We start from the raw sequence: 22,273 nt of genomic DNA, 5'->3' as shown, positions 1-22,273 counted from the left end.
AGACGCCACTAGCAGTCGTGTTCACTCCCTTCCGCTTTTCAACAGCCATGCTTCTTTCTGCCTCCTGCAGAGCTTCCAGAAGGAGATCACCCTGAACACGGAGCGCATCGACGGGCTGATCGTGTTCGGAGAGGGTCTGATCCAGAGGAGCTCGCCGCAGGACGCAGCGCTGATCGAGGACGAGCTGGAGGAGCTGCACACCTACTGCCAGGAGGTGTTCAGCAGGCTGGTCCGCTTCCACCAGCGCCTGAGCCAGCCCCCGGTGAGCAGGAGCGCACACAGCCGCTCCTCCATTCATAACGCGATGCATGCGGTTTCAACCCGAGCAGATCTCCCTTCTCCTATTCTTTCACTGGGTTTTACAGCACATTTGAGATTCAACTTTTTACTTTAAGCTCGCTTTGCAGGTCTATAGAGTTGCAGGCGAGTTTTGTAAGATTCTGAGATTTACCTTTTAGCCTAAATTCAATCCTACTCATGATTTTAACTTCACACAGCTTGAATCCACTTGTTTTGAGGCTGCGGGGTGTGTATCACAGAGAGATGACGATATCTTGCTGCACGTTTAGATCAAAGAGGAACCGGAGCTGTCTGGCACCACCTTTTCCCTGGAGTCCAGCTTGGAGCTGATTGGCCGGCCGTGGCTGGGGCGAAGCCTCCCGGCCACCCCCACCCACCTGCTGGCCTCTCCGCTGGAGCGTTCGGGCCGGGAGACCCCGGTGAGCGTGGACTCGCTGCCGCTGGAGTGGGACCACACCGGAGACGTGGGAGGGTCATCGTCCCATGAGGATGACGAGGAGGAGGAGGAGGAGGAGGAGGAAGATGAGGAGAGAACTTACTTCAGTGCACTCTCAGGTAGATTCACAGCGTCAAACATGCAGCAAGGTTTCACTTTTTTTTCTTTAAATCGTCATAAGGGTTTGAAATGTAAAGACGTCACAAAGCCGAGACGAGACTCCGACTCGACGCTCGGCCTGAAATTTAAACCAAAGTCTCTTCAGTGGAGACGAAAGTCAAACCTCTGAGCCTCTAAAAAAGTTCCTGCGGTGGAGAAGGGAAATAAAAGCTCTAAATGTCTCGTGAATGCGACCTCATAGACGTGACGCAGACGTGCACTCACCTCCAGTCTGACCCCTCTCTCCTCCCAGAGGTGGAGTGGACGGAGAGCCGGGAGGAATTTGTCGAAGCCCCGCAGGCCCTTCGAGCCTCCTCGCCCGGTAGGCAGCAGAGCGTCTTCACCTTCATAAATCCGCTCTCAGCTCTTTGTGGGGGGGTCCAGCTGCTCATGCCTCACTTGCATCTCACTCCTTGTCGTGTTGAGACTTCCTGGATGTCTGCTTTGGAAAATCCTTTGGACATTTTTACGTTTTGCAAAATCCACTAACTGACTTATGGGGTCGTTAAAGCGCTCATCAGACTTTTTTTTTTTTTTTTAATTTATTTCATTAGTTTGGGATCTGAGGAGGCAGCTTTCATTTATTTTCCACATACACACTGAACTTCCATTTGCACCTCTTCAGTCTGTTAATTTTGTGACCTTTGACCCTCCTCCAACATCCCGTCTTTTATCTTCCTCGTTTTTCGCTCAGCGCTCTCTGCTTCAGTCTGTCCGACATCACGTCACTTTCCTTGTGATCCTCTGCAGCAAAGTGTCACAGCATCTTTAGAAGTCATCTGTTTAATGGTTTGAGGACTGGTGTGAACTGGTTTTGATGCTTCCTGCTGCAGCTTTTCCCTGCTTGGGTCACCATCTCTCTCTCCTGCTGCTCAAACATGTCAAACAGATAAAATCTTCGTGGTTTCTCGGAGGTGGGGATTTACGCATCCGTGGCATTTTTATTTTGTTTTATTTTTCTGCCAAGTTTTGGCTGTAATTTAATATTGTTAAGTTTTACAGCTTGTTCTCATCACTAGAAACATTCTTCCAGTGTCCCTGTTTCCCATTAATTAAGGGGATGACAGTGTATTTGTGCCACATGTCATATCGTGGCACACAGTGAGTGAGCCAGGATTCACACAGAGAGCTAAAATTCAGCTGAAATTGTGTAGAGTTTATTGCTAACTCCCAGCAGGAAACATTCAGAAGTGACTCAGTCCACCAAACGTAGAAGTTTCTGGTGGATTAAGCGACTTTGCCGAAGCTGAAGGAGTCGTGCATTAACGCCTGTGGTGGTTTCTTCTTTGTTTTTCAGTTTCAAGCAGGTCTTTGGCTGCACTTGAGTCTCCAAGATGGCAATCGCAGGGAGACGCAGAAACTCGGTCTCTGCAGCTGGACTCAGAGGGCCACACCGAGGCCCTGCCCACCCTCACCAGCACCCCTCTAAAGCCGGGCTACGTACGTTTCAGATCCATCAACCAGCAATAATCGTTAATACGAGTGATCTCTGAAGGAGTCGATGCTTCACAAATGTTTGTTGTGTCTCCAGTTGCGTCTCATGTCTCAGTGCAGCGGCAGCATCGAGGACATTAAAAGAGTCTCGCTGATCCTGGACGAGGACGAGCAGCCGGAGGAGCTCGGCCTGACGGGACTGGCTGCCTTGGACAAACAGTCAGGTGTGACATCACGTGATGAATGGCTTGATGTTCACAGTGCTGATGGCGTAAATCTAAGCTAGGAGATCTGCTTCCACAAGCTAATGCTAACGCTAATCAATTAAATCCAGCATTAGTAAACGTCTGCGCTCTCTCAGGTGTGATTGAACGCTGGGAGCTGCTCCGGGCTCAGTCCAGGAGCGACCTGCACGCCGGCCCTCAGGAGCCACAGCAGCTCGCGACTGACCTCGACGACATCACGTCCTGGTTAGGAAACGTGACGCCGGAGCTGGAGCGCCGCCTGCAGTCCGACCCTGCAGCCAGCATCGAAGACATGGCAGCCAGAGCCAAAGAACTGAAGGTGAAACTCGAGGACCAGTGCGACAGATCTGCTGCTGAATATTCAGGTTTTCTGCTCAGATTCACGGATCTTCTCTTGCAGGAGACGCAGAGGACGTTCACTCGCTACAAGTCTGTCATGCTGTCCGTGAACCTGCGAGCTCAGGAGGCTCCAGAGCTCCAGGAGAGGCTGGCGGGCGTGAACCGAGACTGGAGCCGAGCATCTACAGGCCTCCAGCAGTGGGACACCAGTCTGAGGAAGACGCTGATGCGCTGCCAGGTGACAGGAAATACTCATGAGTTTGTTGCACCTCATGTTTATGCGCTGTACTGAAACAGAACTTATCTTCACCCTCCATGCAGGAGTTCCATGAAACCCTCCATTCTCTGCTGCTGTGGCTGGCCCACGCCGAGAGCAGACGCTACGCAGTGGACATCAGCCACCCCGACACACCCGTCACAGCCCTGCGACAACACCGCAGCACGCTCACGGTGAGCAGATATACCCACGCACAGTCGAGTGCTCGCTGTCCTGCTCGGACGCATTGTCACCACCTCGAATGCTTGTGGTTCGCAGGGTCTGCAGGAGGAGCTGCAGGGCAGGCGGACCCAGCAGGCCTCCCTCCAGGCTCTGTGGTCTCAGCTCCGGCCCGAGGAGGAGGCCGCGGAGAGCGGCGACGCCCAGGAGAAGCTGCACGTGACGGGCAGCAAGCTGAAGCTGCTGCTGAGGCAGGTGGACCAGGACCTCAGCACCCTGCAGCAGCGCCTGGTGAGACGTTTGAGCTGGTAGTTTGAGCTGAAAGCCAGATTCTGTCCGCTGACACGGTCCTTTGTCTTTCATTCAGGATTGTGAATCTGCATCGGACGCCCACGGCCAAAGTGCCTCTGCAGAGGCCACAAACTCAAAGCAAGGCCCCCCCACTCAGAGGTAAGCAGAAGACATCGATGTGTCACAAATACAGTTCAATGCAGACTGACTGCAGTTACTCTGACTTCATCTCTCAGCAGCATTTTTACATTTATTCCTGTCCTAAACTTTGTCCGTGTGTCTCACGCAGAGAGAAGAGGGACTCGTCACCTCCCCGGTCCTTCTTCTACCGGGTCCTCCGCGCCGCCTTCCCCCTCCACCTCCTCCTGCTGTTCCTCCTGCTCCTCCCCTGCCTCATTCCCCTGTCAGAGAGCGAGCCCGGCTGCACGGGGGCCAACAACTTCGCCCGCTCCTTCTACCCCATGTTACGCTACACCAACGGCCCGCCGCCCACCTGACGGAGACGCACTCGGACAAAGGAGGAGGACATTTTTTTGGTAGCACACTGAGAAACACACGCCACCTTTTTATCACACTGAACAAACTGTCTGACAAAGTAATGAAATTATTGTCCCCAAACAAAGTCAGTGCAGAAACACATTTCAACAACTGTTTTTTTAAAAATCTGATTGTATTTATTCCATAAACAAAAAAACATTTGTCAGCATTTCAAAAACAAAACAAATGCAGACATTTGTACTTATATTTGTGGCAGCAGAACAGTCAAAGGTTAGACAGTTTAAATAATAAAGGGACAGTTCACCCCACAGTCAAACAATCCTCTTACCCGTCGTTCTATTTCTACGTCTGTATTGTTAGAATTGAGCTGGATGAAGGAATCATGACCCAGCAACTCGAGATAATCCACAGTCCTTATTGTGAGCAGCTTCATGCAGGATCTACTTTCTTTCTACTCTCCTCAAAGACGAGAGGTTCATGACAGTGCCGGATGTAAACATTAACGGCGTCCTGCTCAGCTGAGCTGAAACAGTAGCTAGCAGTAGCGGTTAGCTACGCAGGCTAGTGCTATCAGACGAGGGGTAAGGGAGTAGACACGCTTCCCTCTGCAGTGATACAGTTGGTGGGTGTAGTTCCTACATGAAACTGCTCACAACGCAACAGGAGTAACCGGCTCATGATTTCTGGAAAGAGACGTTGCTGTTGAGTTTTTCTCGTGGATTTTTCGGCGCTTTGAGTGACACAAGCCGCGTTTCATGATACTAAAGAGAAGGCAGAGATCTGAACAGCTGATGTCTCCACAACTCACAGCAAAACACCCGCAGGTACGAACTGTCCCTTTAATTGACGGTCTGTGTGTCACCACGCAGACATCACAGTGTATCAGTGGACTTTCACCAAACACGTCGCCGCTTCGCTTTTATCTGATTTTTTTATTCAAATGTAAATGTTTTTCTTGTTATTCACATGTTTATTTTCAGATTTCACTCCCGCTGCGGTTACTTCATGAGCTGTTGACATTTCATTTTGTGTGACTTCACCCCGCAAACACAGAAAGTTTGATGCTAGCTTGAAACAGAAAAGGGTCATTTTTACAGCAGAGGACACTGGTTAAATCTGAATGTAGTCTTTGTAAGGCCAGCAGTACAAAGTTTTTTTACACACAATTGTAAATCCATATTTTTTTAGATGCTGTTTATCTTGAGCAGACTGTGACACTTTCATGCCTTCTGTGTTCAAACGCTGTAGCTTTAGCAGGACGATGTGTATGTACAGAATGTGATAATATAATGCTTATTTATAACATCAAACGGTGGACTTCTGCTCCTAATTTTCTGGTAGTAAACACTGATTGTCTTAACTCCATTGACCCAAAGCTCCTTTTTTTCCTGTCATTTCGCCCAAAGTCCTGATGAACAAATGCACATAAATATGCCTTTGACAGACAGATACAGTACACGCTTTGGTTACTTCAAATCAGAACAAGATTACTACAAAAATCTAAAACCTCTTACACAAAACAGCTGTCTTAGTTGTGAAATTACCTTTTAAATCCCTAAAAACGATTATTCAGGTTCTTTATCTGAAGAGAAGATCAATACCACTGATGACTGCACATGAAATACAGATCTACAATCTGGAGGCAATTAGCTTAGCTTAGCATAAAGACTGGAAGCAGGGGGAAACAGCTAGCCTGACTCTACTAATGATTTGATCTAAACACAAAGATGCACCTGGCTGTTCTCCTAAAACCACAAACCTCAGAGAGTCAGGCTAGCTGTTTCCCTCTGCTCCAACCATTTATGCTAAGCTAAGCTAACTCCGATCTTCTAGTTCAATTCTGCCACACACCCAGTATGTAACTAACGTACTAATAAAAAGGTAAGCGCACTTGTGAGGGTGAAAATTCACTCTTGACCTAGAAAACAGTAGTTTGAGATTTTAACTCGAGGTCCACTCACTCGCTTTCAGCCATCAGTGATCACTCAATTCATCACTCAGTATTATAAGCTGTCAGAAAGCACCCCTTTTTTTTATGATAAAATAATTTTAGTATAAAATTGCACGACTGCCAATTTCTTTCACCCATCAATCTGAATCTAATAACTTGATATTATCTGTACAGAGAGAACAGGCAAATGTCTAAAAATACAACCACAGCAAACGGTCATCTGCAGACTGTTTGTGTCCACAGTTACCATCTCTGTGCTGGATGGACGCAGATAATGTCTGATAACCGATGAAACGACCAACAGGTTTCCGCATTATGCCGTGATCCTGATCGCTGAAACTGCATCGCGACTGCGCACATGACGGCTACTGTAACAAGTTCTAAGATGTGGAAACAATTTTCCCTTTTCTTCAAGCAAAACTTGGCAAGTAAAAGTACGATTTTGTCTCAGGAGCGATACCGATTCTTCAACAGGAAACCGATGAGAGGTCTTAATAAAGCCAGGAAAGGCCTCTGTTGTGAGTGTTGTGTAACAGGCCCTCTAGTGGTCAACTGGAGGTATGCGACGCAAGAAAAACCACAAATTAGCCAATGGAACAGATTTCAAGTGCAGTTAATTTCTGGGCCTGTTTCTGATCGTAAACGTAAGTAAAAAAAACTGATCAATTTCCTGCTTTGTTAACATGTGACTGCTAACTTTCACTTGTCGATTACTTTGGCGATCTTTCAGCGTCCTCACTGAGAACTTTACTCTTACTATTGTATGTTTCTTTTTTGCGAGCCTGGTTCCCTTCAGTCAGTATTTACACACAGAAGTCGATGTGTGACTGCATGGACGAGATGGTTAGAAAAGACATTATTTATATATTTAGCCCACTGTCTTCACACGCTGCCTCTACCTGAGACGGCCGTCCAGGACAGTCCTGCCTTCGCACATCAAGCAGTTCTAACATCTGATATGAAATGAACTCATTACATGATGTTTAAGTGAGTGCTGGTGCTACTGGCCAAACCATTCCAGCCATTTCTTCGTGTTCCCGTTCCACTCTGGCTTTGGACTAAGTGGTGGTGAATCAATGAATACTGTGTGTCTTCAACGTTGAAGATGTGAAGGTGTGTCGAAGCGTAAGCGGTGGGCGTTCACAGAATTCAGCAGAAACTTCCAGTAAATTTTGTGGACTAGTTTTGTGCAAAGCTTTAAAAATTCATTTCCATGTGAATTCTGGTCCCACTACTGTGGTTCACCTCCACCTCCGCTGCTGCCGGCAGTCCAGGAGTCTGAGGGGCCGCCGCCGGAGCCGTTTGGCCGAACGGGAGCCTCCTCCTGGTCCCCGGGCTCCTGCTGGGAGGGCCGGCGAGGCAGACGGGAGCCGTGCATGATGTGGGCATCCAACATCTCCAGCAACAGGTCATACAGAGGCACCATGTTCTTCATTTTCATGCAGTGGAGGTGGTCCATGCCTTTGTTGCTGCACATTCAAAAACAACGAGCGGAGTAACATTACATTAGCATTACTGCATCGCTGTGTCATCAGAACATTCAACATGTCGGCGTCGCTGGCGTGACGCGGGGTCCTTTTACCTGACGTGGCGGATGTGTGAGAGCAGCATGAGCAGGTGGGCGAGGCGGGTGTACTGCTGGCGGAAGGTGAGGCCGGTTTTGGCGATGGCCCACACCAGAGCGTCCGTCACAGCGTCCAGAAGACGCAGCAGCTTGGAGCGACTCTGCAGCTCCTCGCTGCCCTCCGTGGAGCTGAGGCACATGTCTGGTAACACACACACACGCAGACATTTTGGAATTAACAGGTTAATTACGCGTCAGTGAAAGTGGAAATTCTAGTGTAATTGCTACTTTTATGATGATAAGTTGCTACATTTCCCCTTTATTTTAGTCATTTTTCAAAGCAAATATGTCTAAATACTGAAAAATTCCACGAGGCAGCGGAATCGAGCCATAATTGTGGAAAGAGCTGCGCAGCTGGTGAAAGCATTTCCTTCAGATTGTTGGAAAAACTGATTAAAGTCGGACTCCCAGCGCGACCGGAGAACTGCAGCTCTTTCAAATATTAACCTTGAACGGTAAAATGTGGAAAGTGGGCTCATAATGAGCAGTACGCACAATTCAGAAGGTGAGAATTAATGTGACACGGGGAAAGAACCGTCACATGATGTGACTTATAAAGTTACCGATTACATTAACGATGACTCACAGTGAACCAGCACGCCCGAGACCAGGACCCTGACCCTGAAGCAGCTACATGCAACTCATTCATTTAACAATGTGAGTGCTTCTGCTGCTGTGACATGTCAAAATGTCTCGCCTATATTTTGAGGAATCGATCACGCCCAGCTACCAATTATCAGCAGCCACAAATCTAATATTTCCTGTTGTTGGGGGAGACGCTGCGGGGGAGTCGGAGGATTTTAAGGCTTGAGAGACTGAATAAACGGCTGTCAGTCTAGTTGGATTTTCTGGGAATCAAATAAGACAATTCTGTTAAAGGTTCCTGATCTTCCTTTAAAAGGCTCTCCGTAGCTAAATATTATGTCTGAATGCGTTCTGTGGGACTCAAAGGTTGCGCCGCTCTCACTTGTTGCTAACACAAACAGACAGAAGCAGCGCTGAATGAACCCTGTTCCTCTGCCGCTGCAGGCAAACAGAAACGTTAGTCACAGATTAATTACTCCCCGGTGTGGCTGCTCAGCAGAGAGCCTCCGGACCTGTTCATCCTCAGACGGACGCTGCCTGTGACTCTGAGCATTCAGCTCAACCAATGAGAGCAGAGAGTCAACCTAGACGCCGTGTTACATGGCGTTACGTAGCTGGTCCCCTGGCCCACCCTGCACAGACTCACACACACACACACACAGAGCATTACATGCTGAGACCCCAGTTGAACACATACCTGAGGTTTCACACACCGGAGCTTCACACACACACACCTCTATCTCAGCCTCACACACACGTCACGCTCACTCACTGGAGTTCAGGAGGATCATGGCCTTCAGGCAGATGTACTCCTCCCTCTGCAGCTTGAGCTCTCTCACTCTGGACGTGGCGGCGATCAGCATGTCGAAGATCTCCACGAAGCCCTGCACACAGCTGCCCTCTTCTCTGCCGGACGCACACACAGGCGCAGGATGTGACGCTTTGCAAGCCAACAACAGTTCTACCAAGTGTTCCTGAGCTCGTGCAGTAACATCTTTTATACAATCATGTGTTCACAGTGGTGAACCTCGCTCCATCCTCGCTCAGGAACGACCGAGCCAGGATGGCCCTTTCATACTTGTTCCTCCTTTACAATCAGCTTCACAGTTATTTTCTACGTTATACTTCTACTTTACCGCACTTTGACGGGAAATATTTTTCTCTACCACTCATTTGATTTAATCACCTTTTCCTCTGAGATTAACACTGTGATGATTAAACTACCCAACAGTATATGAAGCAGGTAAAACCTGCTCATCCTCGACCACCTGCAACATTTAACCACTGATTAGATGTAAATGCATCACTAATAACGATCCAAACATTTAATAGTATCTCAAATGGCCATTCAGCTTAATCAGTAGTTTAAATTTGCTGATAATACCTTTACTCGTACAGCAGTATGTGCACGCTGCGGCGGTGCCGCTCTTACTGTTACTGCACTAAATTAATTACCTGAGCACTTCTTCCACGACTGATGCACTGCAGCATGCACAACGCTATTTCCAAGATATGAGACGATGACAGAGGCCACCACAAAGGAACACAAACATGCCCTCGATGAATGAGGTCAGGACACTTTGTTCGAGCTTTTAAAGCAGATAAGCACCAGCAGATATCTCTCGCAATCAAATGTGAGCACAGATGTGGTCAGAGCTGCTCGTATGTGGGTGATTTCACAATGACAACGACTGTAAACAGAGTGCCTGTCGAACAACATCAGTCGTCCTAAAAGTTAGCTGAGGACTGTAAATATCGAGCTGGAGCGAAACATTTCTGAACAAGGCTGAAGGTAAAGCTGTAACCCTTAGAGGTGTAATGTGTAACAACTCTGGATTAAAATGTCTAAAAACAACCTGACATTTCAAACAATGTTCAAACTCAGAGAAATACATACATTTATTCAAGTTAATGATGCATCGCAATCGGCTTTGCCAATAATTTACCTCCGTGTGTTTTAGTGCATGACATTTTTTCAAAGGAGGCAGTCGTGCATCCAGTGATGTCACATGCAGGTACATTGAACAGTTGTATCTCACATCCTGTGCACACAGAACGGGTGGTGCATCATCAATTTAAGACCACAGCACTGAGATGTTTGAAACATGCTTGAAGAAGGTCCAGAGGGACAGAAATGTTTGAATTAAGGGGCGAGCAGGATTTTTCTTTTCGTTTCTCAAGACTGAGGCGTAGAACAACAGACGCAGCAAGAAGGAAAATATGAAATAAGATAAAAAGCAAGTGCTGCGAGGCAAGAAGCAGAAAAAGAAAACAGGCAATAACAAAGGAAAACTAAAAAAATCAATGAAAACAAGAGTCATTTGTCTTCCGGGGGGAACAAAGGAAACAGCAGATGATTCGTCAGAGAGAGGAAGTAAGTCAGCGAGCGAGCTGACGAGCCTCTTTATCGTTTACTTTTGTCTGTGCTGCTCACTCGTGATGGAGTTAAACAGTGAAGACTCCCATGATCCCACCCAACTTCACAACATCATCACACATTTTTGTTACTGTGATTGGGAGACCCCTGGTGGCAGAAATGACATATGACAGCAAACTCTCCTGTCCCACAGGAAATCTGGATCCAGTGCGGGAATGGCGGACCCCGCCACTGACAATGAAAACGACTACGACTACTTCTTGTGACTCTTGTGAAGTGTGAGTTTCTGGCGGTGGTACCTGCTCAGGCTGAGGTCAGGGGAGAAGATAAGTTTCCCTGGATGGTCCACTGACCTCCACATCAGACCGATCATCAGCACCTCCAGCCAGCAGCACTCCAGCAGGTGCACCTGGTCCAAGAGACTGAGCTCCACAAACCCTGAGCAAAAGACCAAAGACTGAGTGCTGTGAGCTGCTCTGCTCTGCTCTGCACTGACAGCAAAAGACAAAATCCTGACTGTATTTTCACACATTTTTTATCCTTAACCGTTGATCAAAAATAGCAAAATACTAACAATAATAAGATAAGACAAATTACTCAAACGTTCACTCACGGTATGCATGAGGCCCCAAATTCAGGTACAACCAGGTTAATTTTTTGGCTGTGTGCACGCTGTCAGGAACAGCCTGTGCCATTATCTGATTTCAGTCAGGCAATGAATGACTCTGCCCGTCAAGGACGCTCATGTCACTTTAGGGTCAGGTAAAAACTTTCTGTCTGAAGCACGAGGAGAGGGCTTCAGCTTTGTTTGTCCAAAGCTCTCACACTGTGCACAGAAGCAGCCCGAATCGAGCAGCGTGTCTGATAAACACAGACGCTCTTTAATAAAAGTTACGTCACAGCTCATTGTCCCCCTCCAGCTCCACTCACATGCTAAATAAGCAGAGACAATTACTGTGTCTGGCCAGTCATTAACTGAGCCGACAGAGCGGCTCTGCGGGCATGAAATGATCTGCATGCGACACTCTGGGTATCAATGAAGCAGGTTTATCTTGATGCTGGAGATGTTTTGTGTAATCTTAAAGTGAAAGCTCGGACTGTGCATAGCTACAACAAACAAATGTTAGCAGCTGCAGGAGAGGAGGTTTTTGAAGGATTATGGACGTGTCTTCCAGTCTTCATCAAAAGTCTGTTTTTCTTCTTGCTCCTGCAGTCGACCGTTCGAGCCTCGCTGTGCAGAATGATGTATGTGCGGAGTGTTTTCACAATCATCTGCGGAAAGTGGAAAGTTTCTCTGTGCTCAATGGAAACCCAAGCTTGTGACATCACAAAAAGATCGGAGGCCGATCCTGGTTCAACGTTCAACTGATACAAGTCTGATGTGGAAACTTAAAGCCTCCAGTGCTCCAACACTGAGCATGGCTTTACAGTCATGTGCAATACATCTGCTGTGAAGTAGTTAAACTTCTGTACAATCATAAGGTTAGCAGCAGCTTATATACACCTCAAGACACGTCTAGAGGGGATCTGTAAGTGTGACTTGAAGGAAATAATCAATGCAAAACTCTTAAAACAACAGTCTGAATTTTGGAAATACTCCTCCTTAATTGCTTACTGACAGTTAGATGAAAAGACTGATGGCGCTAGCGCTAAGGGAGGATTAGCCTAGCAGAGCATTATGAGTGGAAGCAGGTGGAAATGGCTAACCTGCCTCGGCCCAAAAGTCAAGAACAGCCTCTAAAGTTTAGCAGTTAACATGTTCTCTCTTGTTTTAGTAATGCTAACTATTTCTTGGTGCCCTGCAGCCGAGTGCAATGACCAGTAAATATGCTAAACGAGCTAAAGCAAGGCGTCACTGAGGGATTCACCTGGAATCTTCTTGGCCCAGCTGATCATGTGAACCAGCTCCTTATCGGCCAGGTTGGTGAGCGACATCATGACGTTGGCTTCCGTCAGCGGCCTCCTCATGTCCTTCATCAGGTAGATCTCGGGCGGCTCTGCCTCCATTATTCGCTCGATCAGCTGCTCTGGGGTCAGTGCAGGAGGGCAGGGTGCGCTTAACGAACCCACCGCCGGTCCAGTTATCACGCTCGACCCGTTAGTCCTGCCCTGCGAGGACAGACGGGTCACTCGCCTCGTCTGGGGGTTCTTGTAGCTTCCACGTTCCTTTCGCATACCTGAGGCAAGGAAATGAAAAGGGCATATTTTACAAACCATATTTGGTGATGTTTTGTTGATTTTCATGGTTAAAATCTACTTGAAATTGCAATACAAACAATAACTATTAGTTATTTTCTGCCACTTTGCAGCAATCTTGGGCATAAAATCTAAATACGACAACCTCTGACGGGAACAGAAGGACAAAACTAAGACAAATCAGAGGAAACGAAGACACTAACCACACTTGGTCATGCCCACTTCGTAGCATTTGTGAAGTCGACACGCCTGGCAGCTCTTACGCCGGTTCTTGTCTATTGTGCACTGATTGGTTGCTGGGCAGATGTAGTCATTGTGTCCTGAAACGAAGAGAAGAAGAAAGACAGAACATGAAAATACATGGACAAATGCACGGAGAGAGACAGACAGAGCAAAGAGACAAAATGAGAAGAATCCAGATAAAGAAAGCACCCGCTGCAGGACGCTGATGAAACGCTCCTGTTTTTTTTCTTTTTCTTTTGGGGTTTACTGAACTGTGAACACGCTACTAAAACTGAAAGCTTAGTCAGTGAGTGCAGAAACTACAGTTCAGACTTCGAGATTCAGCTGCACTGAATGACGGAGAGTATTTGTGTATTCATTTTTGATGCAAGATGTAGTATCTGTGAGGCTGAACTGACAAGCTAAATGCTAACATCCTCACAGTAACACTCTTAACATGCTGAGGTCTGGTCCACATGCACACGGGTATGTTTTAAAACTGGGTTTGCTAATTTTTTTTGTTCTCAAAATAAAAAAAATCCTGCCCCAAACCAACAGGTGGCGATGTAACCCAAACCCTAAAGCCGTGTTGGCCACTCAGAAGCCTGAAAAAAGCTTTTATGGTTGGGCTGCCTTCAGCTAGAGGTCCAGCCAGGTCTCATTCAAAAGCACTGATGGTGGTGGTGGTGGGGTCTGTGCCGCATGCAGCGACCTCCACGGTGAATCCTGAAGCCTCTGGGCCTCAACATACTGAGTAACTGTACATTTATGTGTACACATGTTGAAACTCCTGTTAGCAAGGTTAGCACATGCACTATTTTTGCCATGTCTGCACAAAATCTGCTCATGTAAACAAAGCAGATAACGGCGCAGACTCCGTCCGTCGACACGGCACACAGTTTCTGAAACTTCCTTAAGTCCTAAAGCTCAGTGTTCAGCGACCTAACACTGTGTTTGTCTGTGGACCACAGGGCTGCCAAACTGACCATAACCGACTGTGACTGCAGGCAAACCGATATAACAAGAGACAAACTATCTTCACCTATCAAAATAAACAAATAAAATAATGTCCTAAACCTTCTTGACCCACATTTAATTTTCAATCAATGAAAGTGACGTTCTGTGCAAAGATTTCAATGTCCCGGACAAACGGGAGTAGTTCCAGTCGTATATTATCTGATTACGGACTGTGCACCGTCAAAGTACATCCACTAAAAGTGTCTTCAGATTGTTATTCTGAGTGTCTGACAACATTACTGGAAGGATCACTAGATGGACCTTTTGGTTAACGAGTTAGATCCTTTTAGTTTAACCAGAAACAGCTGCCATGTCACTCACGCCAAAGCCACCAGACTCCATTCACAGAAACAGCAATTTTATCATCATAAATCATCCAAACTCGATGTTAGCCTAAAGTTTGTGCCAATCCATCTGGTAGATTTTGACATATTGTATGTAACCCCTCCCACCCCGTGTTTCCACCATGCATGCAAAGATACTGTGTGTGTTTGTGTCTCACTTTGGATGCTCCTCTTGAAGAAGGCCTTGCACCCCTCACACGACCAGACGCCGTAATGGTAGCCCGAGGCGTAGTCGTGACACACGGCACAGAAGTGCAGGTCCGTCTTGCCGCCGGACGACACCACGCCCTCCTCGCTCTCCTGAGAACGCCTCCTCGCACTCTTACTAACAGACAAGTTTGAGTCATTGAGTCACAAAAACACGTGGAGTAAGCAGCAGCATGACAATCAGTGCAATGAAGCGTACTGCACCGTGCATGCTAATAAATGATTAGCACATCAGCAGAATAATGACAGATCGTTTAATTTTACTGCAGGTGTTAATTAAACAAAGCAGGAGAAGACTTCACACACATATTGAACAACTGCGATATAAAAGCAACTGAATGCTGGCTAGAGCTTTAACAGTTAGTCAAATAACCGATTGACATATATATATCAAGTCAGTTAAGTCCTTTATCAACCAAAGATGCTTCACATTTAATCAATTAACGGAAAAAATAACCTGATGCAGCGATGCAGCATCCTACCTGCTTGTTAACACATTGTCCAGCGGCGAAAGCTCCACCCACGGACTCTGGACCGGCTGTCTGTGCTGAGGCCGAACCTGGGAGTGGTGCACAGGTATGGAGGTCCCCAAGGGGCCGTGGCTGGGCCAGAATAAGGACGGGCTCAGCGACTGATGGACGGAGGCGCAGTCCGAAACGCCGGGACTGGCATAGCTGAAGATGGTCGGACTGTAGAAAGGTATGGCGGTGAGGTCGTGGCCGAGGTCGGTGTAGGGGGAGGGGATGCAGATGGGCTGGCTCGTTTCCAGGGAGGAGCTGAGGATCGGGGAGAGGACACGGCCGCCAACTCGACTGGAGTCCACCTTCTGGAGCTGGAGGAGGGGCTGATCCTTCTCTGGAGGGGCGGCGACGGCCATCGCAACTGCAGACGCTGTCAGTATCACTAGATTGTCCACATCATCGACGAAGAATACGGCGCTAGAACGGAGTCATTTTTTTCTCCTTTGTTCACTCTGGTAATGTCATTATCTACAAGCGCTGGGCCTGAAATAGATTAAAGAAGAGCCGGTCTACCTACACAGGCCGCAGTCGTTTGATGCGTCTCATGAGCTCACATTGTAAATTCCCAGAATGATGCAGAACTCCAGTCAAACCTGCGGCCGACTTTGATTTAACGCTGCAGGGACAGATCACATGATCAACCTGATGAGCGCAGAGAGTCGATGCTGCAAAACGACCCAGAGGACAGCGGACAGACCACAGGACCGACGGGACCGCAGCCCACCCGGCCCGGAGGAGGGAGGTGTTCAGCGCTCAGTCTCCGTCCAGCCATGAAGTCTCACATCGCCTCCACCTGAAGAGAAAAGCCAGAGATGAAGCTTGAGATCGAGTCTAGCTCAGATCTCAGGTCAGATTTTTGTCACATTGATCTGATTTTGATCAACTTTTCAAAGATTATGTTTTTGGTAAATTAACTTTTTTTTATATTTGACACGTTTATCCTTCAAGTGGTGTTTTAACCTGGAACTGTATATGTGCTACTGTCAGTTCTTTATATTCTTAGACTATTAAAATAATTCCATTAAAACCACCAATAATCCTAATCCTTAAACTCAAATGACTCCTTTCACAGTGTCTGGTTTAATGGGGGTAATGCATGGTCAAAAACCTTAAGAAATCTTTATTTCTTTCCTCTAATATTTCAAAGACTGATTTAATTTTCAGGTAACATTCATGATATGGATTAACAACAACTGCAGTCGTAATTCAGATTTGTAAGATCAAGACTTCATGAGAGCTACAGCTGCTGAATGTGAAAATCCAGCCTTCCAGATGGACTAAAATATTATCACTGCAAGGTGCAATGTCACTTCTTTTAGAGGGGTGCATGTCTGGAAAAACCACCAGCGGAGAAAGAGGAAATCAGGGTGTATGCCGTCCAGCAGACGGAGACAGCTGGCGGATCAATAAATACAACACACACCGGCACAAACTGCAGTCATGTTAGTTCACTCTTACGACATCAGATACAGCAACTCCAGCAGAGTTAATCATTCCTGGGTGTCAGGACTCTGTCTACAGTTGGTGCACATCGCCTCCACCTTTCTGGCATGAAGCTTGCTTCTGGAAGTCATTATTTACCCTGGAGGAAAAGGGCGCATTCATCTGGCCAAATGGGCGAGAGAAGCTGCGGTTTGGCTCGCCAGCTAAACCCGACGGTCCGGGGGAGGAGCTGGAGTTCGGTGCTGAACACTGGCAGTAATTAAACTCACAAAGCTGCAACGAGTATGAGCGACCTTTTACTGCTTTGATATGGTGGAAAGCGCCAGACTGAATTTTTGTTTTAAGACGTCAAATCAAGATACGAGCGGAGAAATCTCAAACAGAAACAGACTCCTATTAATGCAAACAAACTAAGAGAGAAATGCTTTTGTTGACGGCAGCCTGTGCTTCGATGAAGAGGTGCGACTGAGGAGCAGAGTGCAGACGCTGGCTCTGACATCAACCCAGTGGTTATTAAATGATGCTGAACACTGTGTTATTTGGCTTCATTTGACCTTACGAGCTTTTCATTTGATTTCCAGAGGCAAGACGCACTCAAGCCTGCTTTTTGCTGCTGGCTCTAGTTTGTTATTCATTATTATATGCACTGATTATAATATCTGAAACTGTCAATTGTAATTCTAATGATTGCTCGAGCCATCATGCCCATCAACCCATCAGACACTGCTTCTGCAACTGTCAGTGTTTCTCTGCACTGACGAACTAAGTAAATAAAGCATGGCCATAAAACAGGGGCAAACAAGGCAAAACTCCTCTGAGAACAGCCTCATTTTGTTTGACAAGAACTATGAGAAACAGTGTTTGAGGCTGAAGAAAGTCCATTCGCCCACAGTGTTCTTTGAGGAGGGGACGGAGAGGAAAGCATGCCTCCATCCATGAGCAGGGTGTGCCTCCGGGAGCTCAACTCAACGTCCGAAAGAGCTTTCATAAATTTCAGCTGCTGCATTTTAAAGACACGCCAAGGTGTGCAGGCACAGTCTTAACACACGATGAACCCGACGAATGAGACTAGCTGGTGGAGACGGAGGAGCGTTTAGCACAAAGACTGGATTTACGTTCATCAGGTGGACTCAACCACGACTCCAAATGAAGGCTGATGCTGATGATTGTTCTTCCTCAGTGATGTTTCAGACACAGCGAACAGTTTGGTGCACATTTCTCTCCGCTGTCTGACAGCTCCGAGGCAGCGTTTGCAGAATATTTTGGGCTTTTTGTCGACGTTTGGTTTGACAAATGATCAATTTTTGGCTGATAGCACTGAGTGTGTCTTGGCAGCCGGGGGTTGGCTTTACCTCTGTCTTCTATGCGTTTATCAGCTCTCACCTGACATCCACACTGATGACAAGCCAGGAAATGAAAGAGTTTGAGCCACTCTCTGACGTTTGATGACAGTGCATGCCAGCTCAAACATGACTCAGGCGCTCTAATTATAAACACGTGCAACAACAAAAACAGACACGAGTTTTATTTACACTCAATTTGAGGACATTACGTATAATCTACTGCTTAGATTGTTGTTGAAAGCATAAAGAAGTGTTGCAACAGTTGAGTTTCACCAAGTTTCACCTCCCTGTGCAGCCGATGAACTGACTCCTTAAACAAATGAGTCACTTTAAGAGAAAAGAAAAGCGATTGTGGCAAGATTTTGCTTCTTTAATTACCATCTGAGGGTAAAAGCAGATGTGGAAGAGTTCCCTTTGAAGCACTGACCTTGCTTTCAAACCCCCTCACTGTCACAGTCTCAAGCAGCTGGCAGTGCACTGTGAGAGAAAACCTCCCAACTCCTCCACGGCGCTGCTCGTCCTGCCACCGCTAAAGCCAGATTGCACAGACAACGAATGCTAAGACGCACACGGTGAGCGCCTGGTTTCTCTGTGGAGCTGGGGTCTGAAGGTGCTGCGTGTTAAACGCCTTGCTGAAAGGCACCACAACAGGTGGGAAATGTTACTCAGGGACAAGCAGTTCCACGGCCCTCCGGTTTCTAACAATTACTGCCTTACGGAGTCATTTTCAAAGGATACTGCAGCTTTTCTGCACATCTCTGAATTCACACGGTTATGCCACAGAGACTACAGGGACTTACAAAAATCTCAATCATGGAAGAAGATATCAGAGAGGGGAGATTAATACTGTGATTATGTACACTACAATGTGAACCACAGCATCCCAGCTAACTGCTTTGTATGACTGATAAAGTCCAGGCTGCAGTTTACTTTAAGCACTACCTCATATAAAATATTTGCTCTTGAAAGGTTCTCATCCAAACTGTGTTACAGATTTACAAATTGTAAAACTGGTTTTATCTCTAGGCTGATTCTAATAAAAACATTTCGATACTGGGCTGTATGTTTGGGTGCAGAAAAAAACAAAAGCAAACAAAAGTCCTCTTTTCTTCAGGCGTCTTGTCTATTTGAATTAAAATATGTTGCATTAAAATCTGTGATGAAAAGACATCTTAACCACCTCAAATCCTGTGAATTCCCCAAGAGCTGGAGGCTGAGGCGGCAGCTAGCCTCTGCAAAGCTAGGCTAGTTAGCTAGGTGTGACTTTTCCGTTCTACACACATTTAGCTGCTGCCTGATTTATGTGGGAAAACAAACACAATTGGAAAGAAGTTTGAGAATCAAAATAGATTTTTCAACAGCAGGAAACAGGAAAAAGTGGGTGGATTAGCTTTAGCTGAGGCTACGTCTGCAGCTAGCAGTAACAGCCACAGCACTGGACATTAATATGGCAGAACATCATACAGCAGTAGTTACAGTTTTCTGGCTTTAGACACCGAGGAACATCCTTATTCATACAATTGGCTCATGTAGCTTATACATTTACAAAAACACGCACATGCACGAAGCACGCCCCCCCCCAAAAAAAACTGTGCACAAAGGTCAAAGCCAAATAAAGCCAAATCTGAGGTGATGGAGCCGTTCCTGGTCATTAGCCAGAAGTGCATGCCTTTTACACAAAAGCTCAAGGCCATGTCGTTTTCCCATCCCAAAATCTCACCGCCTCCCTAAAGTCGGGCGGAAACGGATGTGGAGCAGCTCTGCCTGAGCAGCCGTACCTTACTATATACAGTCAGGGAGCGTGAGCGCGGTCAGAGCCGGAGAATGTGGGAAATCTCACTGAATTGTTGGTCCCGCTGCAGAAAAGCCTCGAGCTGACACTGAGATGTCTGTGCTTGACTTAAGACTGAGTGTGGTTACTTTTTAAAGAAAATTAAACTTTGACAGCGAGCACCAAAGACTGAGTAAGTCATGCAGTGACACACGAGCTGCCAAACACTGATTTACCTGTTCATCAGGTGTGCATGCCATGCCACACCAATCCAATACAACCACTCCATATGTGCAACTTTTTCCTCCATTCGATTAATTTCCATCATCGAGGTGAATCAGCACCTCCCTGACACTGAAACAACGTCAGCAGAGGCCTTGAATATAAAATATGCCACAACACAATGTTAACTGAGCTCAGCCGATGGCCGGGAACACAGCTGGAGGTCAGGGTAATTAAAAAAAAAAAAGAAAGACTACAAATATGCTTTTTTCCATCTATCTTGAAGGCTACAACCTTGGAAATAAAATCTCTGTTTGTAAGAGAAGGAAAAAAGGATTGTGTTTTCATTTCCCTGAAGAATTTCGCCTGTGAGTTCGCTGAGAGTCTGAAACGGCAGAAACCGTCTGCGTCAGGTGTGACATTATCGTTAATGTTTGAGCTCATCGGCTTCATTGATTCTGCTTATTCTGAGTTTGATGCAGCAACACGTTTCAGACAAGTTGGGACAGCAGCAGCTAAAGACTGAGAAAGATGTGGAACGCTCCAAAAACACCTGTTTGGATCATTCCACAGGTAAACAGGCTCATTGGTAGCAGGTGAGAGGATCATGATTGGGTGTGAAAGGGGCATCCTGGAAAGGCTCAGTCGATCACGAGCGAGGTTCACCACTTCGTGAACGCATGATTATATAAAAGATTTTACTGCATGGACTCAGGAACATGACTGCATTCTGCTTTTAATTACATTTCACTGAGAGTCCCAACTGCTTCAGAATCAGCGTTGTGCAATTCATCTATAAATCTTGAATTCTTTAATTTTGTACACAAAAACACACGACTGTTATATTAATTTCTCTCTAATATACTCTGTACTACAACTCTGCATACTTTTTAAGAATAGTCACAGTGAAAACGCCTTTGAACGAATGACATAACTGCATCAAAATGACTCTGAACACAAAAGCAGTGGATGCTGCGATAACTGCAGTGACGGCCACATCAGTTGAGTACTTTGCATATAAAAAACCTGAAACATGTTCAGCAGGGGAAAAGGGGATTCTCCCTGTGAGCCTGTATGTATCACAGCAGCTGGCTGACAGCAGCCGCATGTTTACACACTGATAAGTACTTTTTGAAGTAGGCTAGTATTTACAATAGAGCACCTTAGGCCCACAAACAGAGCTCGAGTCCCGGTGATGCATATGGATATCCACGTATGACTGTGCATGCATTTAAAAGTTAGAAGAGAGGTTAAAGGAGATGAATGTGGAGAAACACGTATATGATAATATGCATTTACTACCTGCACGCTTCAAGCACATTCAACATGCATCAAAACCTTCAAGAAGGCTCCTATAATAAACTCTGCTTCGAGTATCTCACCGCTCGGGAAACACTTCTGGTCAGTGTTTACTCCGTCACCTGTTAACCAGCCCAGGCAAAGACACAGCTCAAGTCTGGTCTGATGTTTGATGCACGCAGTTACAGGCCTACTTGTCGCCAAGTGGACTTAATATTTAACAATAAATCAGTGGCACCGTCGGGACTTTAGTTCAACATCCTGCCCGCGGAGCTGCACGTCGCCTCTTTTATCACAAACATCAATAAGTTGCACTAATAAACGTGGACATTTTCATACCTCTTGCTCCAGAAACGCCAGGTGCGGACAAAGTTGCCTATCAGACAGTAAGAAGTCCTTCTGCGGTGTCTTGTGATGGTGGAGAGTAAGATAAAGTGTCAGAGGAGCCGTTCAGAGCTGCAGAGAGGCCGAGCAGCGAGTAAGGTCAGCCGCAGCCAAACAGCGTTCATGTAAGAGTCGACCGCTGCCTCCAGCCCGCAGCCAAAGCAGCGGCCGCGGTCAGGGAAATGCTGTGAAGGCAGAGAGCAGAAGAACGACAAGATCCGGTCAAGACCTTCAAAATAAAACCCTCCCGCATGATGAGTCCGACTGGATTTAATCTTCATCAGTACTGGAACAAGTACTCAGATGTTTTATTTAAATACAAGAGTAGCACAGTGGTAAAAAGAATTAGCATCAAAATATTATTAAATATACGAGAAGTAAAACTATTCATTACGCAGAATCATGTATATTCTATTACTTGATGTGACGGAAATGTGACTTGAATGCTGCAGCTGATAAAGGTGGGGATACTTCAATACTTTATACTGCAGTTTGGCTAAACCTATACTAATATCATTATTATTAATTAATGGGTATTTTGTGTTAATAATGCAAATCTGTGAAGTAACTAGTAACTACAGTGTTTGCATCCAAAATGTACTTAAAATACTTAATTACTCTCTTATTTT

General features: G+C 46.4%; 2 protein-coding genes across 7 annotated transcripts in view; one reads left to right on the top strand and one right to left on the bottom strand.

Moving 5' to 3' along the window:
- Positions 1–5,500, top strand: part of syne2a (spectrin repeat containing, nuclear envelope 2a) — a 74,480-nt gene extending 68,980 nt beyond the window's left edge. Inside the window, 11 exon segments of the mRNA XM_070988094.1 lie at positions 71–262; positions 570–855; positions 1,149–1,217; positions 2,193–2,335; positions 2,427–2,553; positions 2,691–2,893; positions 2,975–3,151; positions 3,235–3,363; positions 3,449–3,640; positions 3,717–3,799; positions 3,930–5,500. Of these exon segments, the coding sequence (XP_070844195.1) occupies positions 71–262; positions 570–855; positions 1,149–1,217; positions 2,193–2,335; positions 2,427–2,553; positions 2,691–2,893; positions 2,975–3,151; positions 3,235–3,363; positions 3,449–3,640; positions 3,717–3,799; positions 3,930–4,137 (1,809 nt within the window). The 3' untranslated portion in view covers positions 4,138–5,500.
- Positions 5,501–6,944: 1,444 nt separating this feature from the next.
- Positions 6,945–15,577, bottom strand: esr2a (estrogen receptor 2a). Of its 6 annotated transcripts, none has more exons than XM_070987972.1 (8): positions 15,144–15,577; positions 14,613–14,779; positions 13,075–13,191; positions 12,544–12,852; positions 10,975–11,113; positions 9,071–9,204; positions 7,672–7,855; positions 6,945–7,558 (listed from the first exon to the last, which is right to left on the bottom strand). In XM_070987972.1, the coding sequence occupies exons 1-8, from the start codon at positions 15,536–15,538 to the stop codon at positions 7,321–7,323; spliced, it is 1,683 nt and encodes a 560-aa protein (XP_070844073.1). In that variant the 5' UTR covers positions 15,539–15,577; the 3' UTR covers positions 6,945–7,320. The 6 variants fall into 6 exon arrangements, with proteins under 6 accessions (XP_070844073.1, XP_070844075.1, XP_070844076.1 ...); XM_070987974.1 differs by having other exon boundaries at positions 14,613–14,773; XM_070987975.1 differs by having other exon boundaries at positions 15,156–15,577.
- Between the last annotated feature and the right edge of the window lie 6,696 nt (positions 15,578–22,273).

The sequence above is a fragment of the Chaetodon trifascialis genome, chromosome 19, assembly GCF_039877785.1.
Source record: "Chaetodon trifascialis isolate fChaTrf1 chromosome 19, fChaTrf1.hap1, whole genome shotgun sequence".
In the NCBI taxonomy this organism is placed as follows: Eukaryota; Metazoa; Chordata; class Actinopteri; order Chaetodontiformes; family Chaetodontidae; genus Chaetodon; species Chaetodon trifascialis.
This window is presented reverse-complemented; position numbering and strand designations above follow the sequence as displayed.